This window comes from Nerophis ophidion, linkage group LG24 (genome assembly GCF_033978795.1).
Source record: "Nerophis ophidion isolate RoL-2023_Sa linkage group LG24, RoL_Noph_v1.0, whole genome shotgun sequence".
Lineage (NCBI taxonomy): Eukaryota > Metazoa > Chordata > Actinopteri > Syngnathiformes > Syngnathidae > Nerophis > Nerophis ophidion.
The window spans coordinates 4,588,085-4,599,533 of record NC_084634.1 but is presented as its reverse complement, the minus strand read 5'-3'; the positions used below and the strand labels follow the sequence as shown (position 1 = coordinate 4,599,533).

Genomic DNA, 11,449 nt, shown 5'->3' with positions numbered 1-11,449 from the left:
CTTTTCTGATCTCTTGGGACTGAAGTGGCATCCATTGGCTTATATTCATACATTGCACATAAATATGTATACTGTCTGTGTGTATATATATATATATATGTATGTGTGGGGAAAAAAAAATCACAATACTACTTCATCTCTACAGAACTGTTTCATGAGGGGTTCCCTCATGAAACAGTTCTGTAGAGATAAAGCAGTATTGTGATTTTTCCCACACATACATATATTGCGCTCTACCACGGAATCGAGCACTATTCGGCGGTTTAGCTCGGTTGGTAGAGTGGCCGTGCCAGCAACTTGAGGGTTGCAGGTTCGATTCCCGCTTCTGCCAACCTAGTCACTGCCGTTGTGTCCTTGGGCAAGACACTTGACCCACCTGCTCCCAGTGCCACCCTCACTGGTTTAAATGTAACTTAGATATTGGGTTTCACTATGTAAAGCGCTTTGAGTCACTAGAGAAAAAGCGCTATATAAATATAACTCACTTCACTTATTCTCTGGATAATCTTAATTAAAACATATATATATATATATATTTTGGATGAGTGTGTTCATGATTAATGCAATTTTTTTTTTGTTAAGGCATTCATTTTGACTGCCCTAATATATACAGTATACATACATATACAATATGTATATATATAGATATATATATATATACATACATATATACGTAAATATACATTATGTATTTATATATATATATATATGTATTTCTATATATGTATTTATATACATATGCAATTATATATATGTGTGTGTATATATATATATATATATATGTATTTCTATATATGTATATGTGTGTATATATATATATATATACATACATTATATTGGATGATTAAGTGTTTTCAGAATTAATGCAATAATTTTTTTAGTTAAGGCGTTCATTTTGACCACCCTAATATATACAGTATATATACATATACAATATACATATATACATAAATATACATTATGTATTTATATATATATATATATACATACATATATACGTAAATATACATTATGTATTTATATATATATATGTATTTCTATATATGTATTTATATATATGTGTATATATTTATATATAAATACTTACATTATATTGGATGATTAAGTGTTTTCAGAATTAATGCAATAATTTTTTTTAGTTAAGGCGTTCATTTTGGCCTCCCTAATACATACGGTATACTTACATATGCATTATGTGTATATTATATATGTAAATATAGCTGTGTGTGTGTGTATATATATATATATATATATATATATATATATAGGATGATTAAGTGTGTTCAGAATCAATGCGATCATCAAGGCGTTCATTTTGACCACCCCAATACATACATATACATTATGTGTATATTATATATGTAAATATATGTATGTGCATATATATATATATGTATATAAATATCGAAATATAAATGTATGTATGTGCATATATATATATATGTATATAAATATCGAAATATAAATATACATATATGTAATTCTACATATGTCTTTGAGACACTAGTGATTTAGGGCTATATAAGTAAACATTGATTGATTGATTGATATATACATACATATATATATATAAAAAATTATATATATATATATATATATATACATACATACATACAGTATATTGGATGATTAAGTGTTTTCAGAATTAAGGCAATAATTTTTTTTAGTTAAGGCGTTCATTTTGGCCGCCCTAATACATACAGTATACTTACATATGCATTATGTGTATATTATATATGTAAATATAGCTGTGTGTGTGTATATATATATATATATATATATATATATATGTATGTATGTATGTATGTATGTATGCATATACATAAATATATATATATATACATATATGTAATTCTACATATGTGTTTATATATATATACACATCTATATATATATAGAGAGAGATGTGTGTGTGTGTGTGTATATATATATATATATATATATATATATATACAATTGGATGATTGTGTTCATGATTAATGCCATCATTTTTTGAGCTATGTATGTGTGTTTACATACAGTAAACACACATGTACATTACATTATGTGTACATTACATCATGTGTACATTACATCACGTGTACATTACATCACGTGTACATTACATTTTATACACAGACAATATATAAAAAAACATCGTGATCCCATTTTTTAACGTTCTTGCCCCCTCAAAAAACCTCAGTTGCTATTATTCCTCCTGTCCAGCAGGGGGCGACACATCCACATCCACGTCCAGCTCTACTCTGCACCGCCGATATAAATACAACCCGGAAACTGCTGCCGACGCGTTTGATAAATATAAACCAAAAACTAAAGACACAGAAAAAAAAAACACGACTTGTTCAACAGCGTCTAGAACCTTCTTTACTTCTGACACCAGCCAGGTAAAGTAAGACTGAAGCCGAACTTTGTGTTCCAGAGTCGCGCATGACTTAGTGCCCTGAAATATCTGCAAGTTAGCTCCAGCATTAGCATTGCTAACTAACGCCATGATGTCATTTTGATATCATTATTTACACTTTGTTATTATTGCGCTTTAAATATCATTCTATGTTCGTTTCAACTTGTCCCGGAGACAGAATACTTCTCAGAAGACGCTGTGGGGTTAAACTGCAGTCATATTTGAATACAAAGTACACCTGTCAATCACGATGTGTAATGTTACTTCCCCCCAGCTAAATGTTTGCCTTCCGTCTCTGAACTCTTCCTAAAAACTGTCCCCTGCTGTTGCTCCCAGGGCCATGTGGAGTCTGTCCCCGGTCCTCAAGCAGCACAGCCCGCCGGAGGTCCACTGACTCCCAGGTAACATGCAGAGTGGTCCCCCTGGATCATGGATCACCTTGAAACACACCAGGACTCTTAAAGTCCACTTCACTTGGCAACCATTCACGGGTTGAGGGAGACTCGGGTTTACGGACTCGCGGGGTTTTAAGGGAGACTCGTGTTTCGCTGACTTGCAGGTTGAAGAAGACTAGTTTCACTGACTCTCAGGTTGAAGAAGACTAGTTTCACTGGATCACAGGTTGAAAGACTAGTTTCACTGATTCACGGGTTAAGGGAGACTTGTTTCGATAACTCACGGTTTGATGAAGACTTGGGTTTCGCTGACTCACGGGTTGATGAAGACTTTTGTTTTGCCGATTCACGGGTTGATGAAGACTTGAGTTTCGCTGACTTACGGGTTGATGAAGACTTTGGTTTTGCCAACTCACGGGTTGATGAAGACTTTGGTTTTGCCAACTCACGGGTTGATATAGACTTGGGTTTCGCTGACTAATGGCTTGAGGAGGATTCTGGTTTCACTGACTCACGGGTTGAGGACTGTGGTTTCACTGACTCGCAGGTTGATGAAGACTTGGGTTTCGCTGACTAATGGCTTGAGGAGGATTCTGGTTTCACTGACTCACGGGTTGAGGACTGTGGTTTCACTGACTCACGGGTTGATGAAGACTTGGGTTTCGCTGACTCGCGGGTTGATGAAGACTTGGGTTTCGCTGACTCACGGGTTGATGAAGAATTCTGTTTTGACGATTCACGTGTTGATCAACACTCAGGTTTTGCCGATTCACGGGTTGATGAGGACTTGGGTTTCGCTGACTAATGGCTTGAGGAGGATTCTGGTTTCCCTGACTCACAGGTTGAGGACTGTGGTTTCACTGACTCGCGGGTTGATGAAGACTTTGGTTTCGCTGACTCGCGGGTTGATGAAGACCTTTGTTTTGCTGACTCATGGGTTGATGAAGACTTGGGTTTCGCTGACTCGCGGGTTGATGAAGACCTTTGTTTCGCTGACTCATGGGTTGATGAAGACTTGGGTTTCGCTGACTCACTGGTTGATCAAGACTTTTGTTTTGCCGATTCACAGGTTGATCAAGACTCAGGTTTTGCCGATTGATGAAGACTTTGGTTTCGCTGACTAATGGGTTGAGGAGGATTCTGGTTTCCCTGACTCACAGGTTGAGGACTGTGGTTTCACTGACTCACAGGTTGATGAAGACTTTGGTTTCGCTGACTCGCGGGTTGATGAAGACCTTTGTTTCGCTGACTCATGGGTTGATGAAGACCTGGGTTTCGCTGACTCGCGGGTTGATGAAGACCTTTGTTTCGCTGACTCATGGGTTGATGAAGACTTGGGTTTCGCTGACTCACGGGTTGATCAAGACTTTTGTTTTGCCGATTCACAGGTTGATCAAGACTCAGGTTTTGCCGATTGATGAAGACTTTGGTTTCGCTGACTAATGGGTTGAGGAGGATTCTGGTTTCCCTGACTCACAGGTTGAGGACTGTGGTTTCACTGACTCACAGGTTGATGAAGACTTTGGTTTCGCTGACTCGCGGGTTGATGAAGACCTTTGTTTCGCTGACTCATGGGTTGATGAAGACCTGGGTTTCGCTGACTCGCGGGTTGATGAAGACCTTTGTTTCGCTGACTCATGGGTTGATGAAGACTTGGGTTTCGCTGACTCACGGGTTGATCAAGACTTTTGTTTTGCCGATTCACAGGTTGATCAAGACTCAGGTTTTGCCGATTGATGAAGACTTGGGTTTTGCTGACTAATGGGTTGAGGAGGATTCTGGTTTCCCTGACTCGCGGGTTGAGGACTGTGGTTTCACTGACTCGCGGGTTGATGAAGACTTGGGTTTTGCTGACTCGCGGGTTGATGAAGACTTGGGTTTCGCGGACTTGCGGGTTAATGAAGACTTGGGTTTTGCTGACTCACGGGTTGACGAAGACTTGGGTTTCGCTGACTCACAGGTTGAGGAGGACTTGGGTTTTGCTGACTCGCGGGTTGATGAAGACTTGGGTTTCGCCGTAAAGAGTATAAAAACAAAATGCCGATTTTACAACTATTATTTACAGAAAAAAACTGTCCGCTTAGTAGCCAGTAAAATGTTGTACTGTAAAATATGTTGTTTTTAATTATTATTTTTACAACATATTACTATTATAAAAAAAACGAAACTCGGTTGACAGTAAAAAGTAAACCATAAAAAAAAGCATAACCAAGCATGCATGACAGCTCTTGTCTCAAAGTAGGTGTACTGTCACGTCACACACTGACTTGTTTGCTCTTTTACTTCCTGTCTGGCGCTACTATTTTGGTGGCTTTTTCTCTTTTTTTGGTATTTTCCTGTAGCAGTTTTATGGTTTCCTTTGAGCGCTGTTTCCCGCTCCTACAAACCCTGTTTCCATATGAGTTGGGAAATTGTGTTAGATGTAAATATAAATGGAATAAAATGATTTGCAAATACTTTTCAACCCATATTCATTTTTTGCAAATAATAATTTACTTAGAATTTCATGGCTGCAACACGTGCCAAAGTAGTTGGGAAAGGGCATGTTCACCACTGTGTTACATCACCTTTTCTTTTAACAACACTCAATAAAGGTTTGGGAACTGAGGAAACTAATTGTTGAAGCTCTGAAAGTGGAATTCTTTCCCATTCTTGTTTTATGTAGAGCTTCAGTCCTTCAACAGTCCGGGGTCTCCGCTGTCGTATTTTACGCTTCACACATTTTCCATGGGAGACAGGTCTGGACTGCAGGCGGGCTAGTCTAGTACCCGCACTCTTTTTTTACAAAGCCACACTGTTGTAACACGTGCTGAATGTGGCTTGGCATTGTCTTGCTGAAATAAGCAGGGGCGTCCATGAAAAAGACGGCGCTTAGATGGCAGCATATGTTGTTCCAAAACCTGTACGTACCTTTCAGCATTAATGGTGCCTTCACAGATGTGTAAGTTACCCATGCCTTGGGCACTAATGCTCCCCCATACCATCACACATGCTGGCTTTTCAACTTTGCGTGGATAACAGTCTGGATGGTTCGCTTCCCCTTTGGTCCGGATGACACGATGTCGAATATTTCCTAAAACCATTTGAAATGTGGACTCGTCAGACCACAGAACACTTTTCCACTTTGCATCAGACCATCTTAGATGATCTCGGGCCCAGAGAAGCCAGCGGCGTTTCTGGATGTTGTTGATAAATGGCGTTCGCTTTGCATAGTAGAGCCTTAACTTGCACTTACAGATGTAACGACGAACTGTATTTAGTGACCGTGGTTTTCTGAAGTGTTCCTGAGCCCATGTGGTGATATCCTTTAGAGATTGATGTCGGTTTTTGATACAGGGATGGAAAGTCACGGTCATTCAATGTTGGTTTCCGCCCATGCCGCTTACGTGGAGTGATTTCTCCAGATTCTCTGAACCTTTTGATGATATTATGGAGCGTAGATGTTGAAATCCCTAAATTTCCTGCAATTGCACTTTGAGAAAGGTTGTTCTTAAACTGTTTGACTATTTGCTCACACAGTTGTGGACAAAGGGGTGTACCTCGCCCCATCCTTTCTTGTGAAAGACTGAGCATTTTTTGGGGAAGCTGTTTTTATAGCCAATCATGGCACCCACCTGTTCCCAATTAGCCTGCACACCTGTGGGATTTTCCCAATAAGTGTTTGATGAGCATTCCTTAACTTTATCAGTAATTATCGCCACCTTTCCCAACTTCTTTGTCACGTGTTGCTGGCATCAAATTCTAAAGTTTATGAGTTTATGTTGTCTTTGTAGCATATTCAACTGAATATGGCTTGAAAAGGATTTTCAAATCATTGTATTCTGTTTATATTTACATCTAACACAATTTCCCAACTCATATGGAAACGGGGTTTGTACTTTGTTTTAGCAATCAAAAATATTTCAATTGTTTTTATCCTTCTTCGTGGGGACATTATTGATTGTCATGTCCTGTTCGGATCTACATTGTCTTTGCTCCACAGTAAGTCTTTGCTGTCGTCCAGCATTCTGTTTTTGTTTACGTTGTAGTCCGTTCAGTTTTAGTTTGGTTCTGCATAGCCTTCCCTCAGCTTCAATGCCTTTCCTTAGCGGCACTCACCTTTTGGTTCAAGCATTAGACACCTGTTTACCTGCACCCTGCCTCCCGCTGTTTCCGACATCCACAAAGCAATTAGCTACCGGCTGCCACCTACTGATATGGAAGAGTATTACACGGTTACTTTACTGCATTACTGGTTTGCAAGAACTATTTCTAGAAGCTTGATGTCCAATGAAGCTGTTCTGGTCGTTCAGGTTTGCACTTCCCGGCCCGCCAGAGACCGCTTGGCCATGTCTCACCATCTGGCCGCCATCATCACGACGCTCCTCGGGGCCACCTTTGGCGGCCTGCTCCTGTGGCGAGCGTACGGCACCAAGCGGAAGAGGCCGCCTTCCATTCAGAGGGTGGCCGAATTCGTGCCTCCCGCCTGCGCCGACGTGCCGCCCGATGAGGACCACGCCTCGCCGGGGGAGCCCTTGGCCTCGGAGTGTCCGGCGGTCTCCCCCGTCAGTCCGGAGCAGCTGAAACTGGCGCTGGTGAGCTCCCAGGACGAATGGCAGGAGATGTGGCCGCTGATGCAGAAGGACCTGGCGCTGTTCCCCGTGCTGGGACTGGACTGTGAATGGGTAAAGCCCGAGGGTGCTTCCAAGTCCCCGGGAAAGTTTGCGATGGACTTAGTATTTTTTGTCCAGGTGTCGATGGAGGGCCGCCCCTCGGTGGTGTCCCTGCTCCAGCTGGCCTCCTGCTCCGGTCTGTGCGTCCTGGTGCGGCTCCTGGCGTTCCGGGACGGGGAGCGGTCCTTCCCGCCCGGCCTGGTGGAGTTGCTGCGCGACCCGCACGTTCTGAAGGCCGGCGTGGGCTGCTACGAAGACGGCAAGCGGCTGACGCGCGACTACGGCCTCTCGCTGAACTGCACGGTGGACCTGCGCTACCTCGCCTTGAGACTAAAGTGAGTCCGTCGTCGCCTCGTGCTCGTCCGTCCGCTCACTAAAAAGCCTTCAACGTGTTCTCCAGGCAGGCGTCCGTCAGTAACGGACTGAGCCTGAAGTCGCTGGCGGCCGACGTCTTGAACGTCTCTCTGGACAAGTCGCTGCAGCTGCGATGTAGCGACTGGGAGGCGGACCACCTGACTCCGGAGCAGGTACGTGTTTCTCTTCCCCCCCTCCATTGTGATTGTCTGGGGTTTTTGGGGACTGCGATGTAGCGACTGGGAGGGGAACCACCTGACTCCGGAGCAGGTACGTGTTTCCCCCCCCCCCCCCTCCATTGTGATTGTCTGGGGTTTTTGGGGACTGCGATGTAGCGACTGGGAGGCGGACCACCTGACTCCGGAGCAGGTACGTGTTTCTCTCCCCCCTCCATTGTGATTGTCTGGGGTTTTTGGGGACCTCCAGTCTGTCGGGAACAATGAGGAAGACATCCACTAGGGCAGGGGTCACCAACGCGGTGCCCCGTAAGGACCAGATGAGTCGCCCGCTGGCCTGTTCTAAAAATAGCTCAAATAGCAGCACTTACCAGTGAGCTGCCTCATTTAGGGTCCTTGGCCCATAGCTAAAGGACTCCATAGGAGTCCTTTTGCAATGGGCCAAGGACCTTATTGAAACTGGTGCGTTTTATTATTCTTTCTTTCTTTCTTTATTCCGCACCTATGCGCTGTAATTTGACCCCCTTAACATGCTTCAAAACTCACCAAATTTGACACACACATCGGTCTGGCATGCCTTCCCAACTTATTAGGCAGCCAAACCAGAAAAATCAAAATTGCGCGCTACAGCCCCCTAGGAAGGAAAGAAAAACAGACTGCTTGTAACTTCCGTTAGGAATATCGTACAGACATGAAACAAAAACTGTCACGTAGGTCTAAGTTAGACCTACATTTCATAATTCTATCTTCTAGGGCAAAAATCAACAGGAAGTTGGAAAAAAACCCTTCAAAACAAAATTTTCGCAAAAAATTCAATTTTTGCCTCTTTGAGCTGAAATTTGACCCCCTTAGAATGCTTCAAAACTCACCAAACTTGGCACACACATCAGGACTGGCAGAAATTGCCATCTAATGAAAAAAAAAAAAAAAAATCTAAATTGCGCTCTAGCGCAATTTTTGATCAAAACACAGCAAAAACTGCTTCGAGGAAGAAAACACAGACAAAACTGCTTGTAACTTCCGGTGGGAATGCCGGAAAGACATGAAACAAAAACTTGTTTGTAGGTCTCACTTAGACCTACATTTTAATTATTGACATCCTTCAGCAAAAATTAACAGGAAGTTAAAAATTACCCCTTCAAAATAAAGGTTTTGTAAACACCCGTCACCTTTTTTCAAACATTATCTCCTCTGAGCGCATTTGTCGTTTCGACTTCAAACTCGCACAGGAGAGAGATTGAACCCTTCTGATTAAAAGTATAGAACAGAGTTTTGATTACTGCTCCGGTTTTGATTTTACGCGCCTTCAAAGAACCCCTGCGCAAAGTTACCTAAAAAATGTCATTTTTGCCTCTTTGAGCTGTAATTTGACCCATTTAAAATGCTTCAAAGTGCAAGTTAAAGCTCTACTATGCCAAGCGAAAGCCATTTATCAACAACATCCAGAAACGCCGATCTGTAATTTGACCCCCTTAACATGCTTCAAAACTCACCAAATTTTAAACACACATCAGAGCTGGCGAAAATTGCCATCTAATAAAAAAAACAAACCATAAAAATCAAAATTGCGCTCTAGCGCCCCCTAGGAAAAACCCCAGAAAAAACTGCTTGTAACTTCTGTTAGGAATGTCGTAGAGACATGAAACAAAAACCTCTATGTAGGTCTGACTTAGACCAGGGCTTGAGTAGCGGCGGCAGCAGCCAAAAGCGGACTCGACCAACGCTGCTTGCAGCTTTAATTTTTAAATTGTATTTATTTACTAGCAAGCTGGTCTCTCTTTGCCGGACATTTTTAATTCTAAGAGAGACAAAACTCAAATAGAAATTGAAAATCCAAGAAAATATTTTAAAGACTTGGCCTTCACTTGTTTGAATAAATCTTTTTTTTTTTTTACTTCAGAAAGACAATTTTAGAGAAAAAATACAGCCTGAAAAATGATTTTAGGATTTTTAAACACATATACCTTTTTACCTTTTTAAATTCCTTCCGCTTCTTTCCTGACAATTTAAATCAATGTTCAAGTAAATTTATTTTTTTATTGTAAAGAATAATAAATACATTTTTTATTTTAGCTTCTGTTTTTTCGACAAATAATATTTGTGAAATATTTCTTCAAACTTATTGTGATTAAAATTCAAAAAAATTATTCTGGCAATTCTAGAAAATCTGTAGAATCAAATTTGAATCTTATTTCAAAGTCTTTTGAATTTCTTTTAAAATTTTTGTTCTGGAAAATCTAGAAGGAATAATGATTTGTCTTTGTTAGAAATATAGCTTGGTCCAATTTGTTATATATTCTAACAAAACGCAGATTGGATTTTAACCTATTTAAAACATGTCATCAAAACTTTAAAATTAATCTTAATCAGGAAAACTGACTAATGGTGTTCCATAAATTATTTTTTAAATTTTTTCAAAAAGATTCGAATTAGCTAGTTTTTCTCTTCTTTTTTTCGGTTGAATTTTGAAATTTAAAGAGTCGAAATTGAAGATGAACTATGTTTCAAAATGTAATTTTCATTTTTTTTCTGTTTTCTCCTCTTTTAAACCGTTCAATTAAGTGGTTTTTTTTTTCATCATTTATTCTCTACAAAAAACCTTCCGTAAAAGGAAAAAAATGTACGACGGAATGACAGACAGAAAATACCCAATTTCTATATATATAGATGTATTTATTAAAGGTAAATTGAGCAAATTGGCTATTTCTGGCAATTTATTGAAGTGTGTATCAAACTGGTAGCCCTTGGCATTAATCAGTACCCAAGAAGTAGCTTTTGCTTTCAAAAAGGTTGCTGACCCCTGCTCTAGGGGGAGCCATAGACCTCATGTTGTGCAGTTTAAAGGGGAACATTATCACAATTTCAAAAGGGTTAAAAACAATAAAAATCAGTTCCCAGTGGCTTGTTGTATTTTTTTCAAAATTTTACCGGTCTCGGAATATCCCTAAATAAAGCTTTAAAGTGCCTTATTTTCGCTATTTGCGAAGACACTGGCCATTTCCCTGTGACGTCACACAGTGCTGCCAATGTAAACAAACAATGGGAATACCACAGCAAGATATAGCGACATTAGCTCGGATTCAAACTCGGATTTCAGCGACTTAAGCGATTCAACAGATTACGCATGTATTGAAACAGATGGTTGGAGTATGAAAGTATTGAAGAAGAAACTGAAGCTATTGACGCTATTCATAGCCATAGCATGGCCGAATAGCTGCGTTAGCATCGCCGGTAAAATGTGCGGACCAAACGATCAGGACTTTCGCATCTTTTGACGCTGGAGCAACTTAAATCTGTCGATTGGTAAGTGTTTGTTTCGCATTAAATGTGGGTGGAAGGAAACGTAATATAGTTGCAAATGCATCTGCAGGTTATCCATACATCTCTGTGCCATGTCTGCTTTAGCACCGCCGGTAAATAGCATGTTAGCGTCGATTAGCGTCGCATATTAGCATCGATTAGCTGGCAGTC

The 11,449-nt window shown here is 40.6% G+C and overlaps 1 protein-coding gene across 1 annotated transcript in view; it reads left to right on the top strand.

Annotated features, from left to right (window-relative positions):
* Positions 1-2,224: 2,224 nt before the first annotated feature.
* exd2 (exonuclease 3'-5' domain containing 2) overlaps positions 2,225-11,449 on the top strand; it is a 23,351-nt gene continuing 14,126 nt past the window's right edge. The window contains exons 1-5 of the mRNA XM_061885948.1: positions 2,225-2,384; positions 2,738-2,802; positions 7,089-7,460; positions 7,527-7,783; positions 7,849-7,975. Coding sequence (XP_061741932.1) covers positions 7,125-7,460; positions 7,527-7,783; positions 7,849-7,975 — 720 coding nt within the window. The 5' untranslated portion in view covers positions 2,225-2,384; positions 2,738-2,802; positions 7,089-7,124. The remainder of the gene's footprint in view (positions 2,385-2,737; positions 2,803-7,088; positions 7,461-7,526; positions 7,784-7,848; positions 7,976-11,449) is intronic.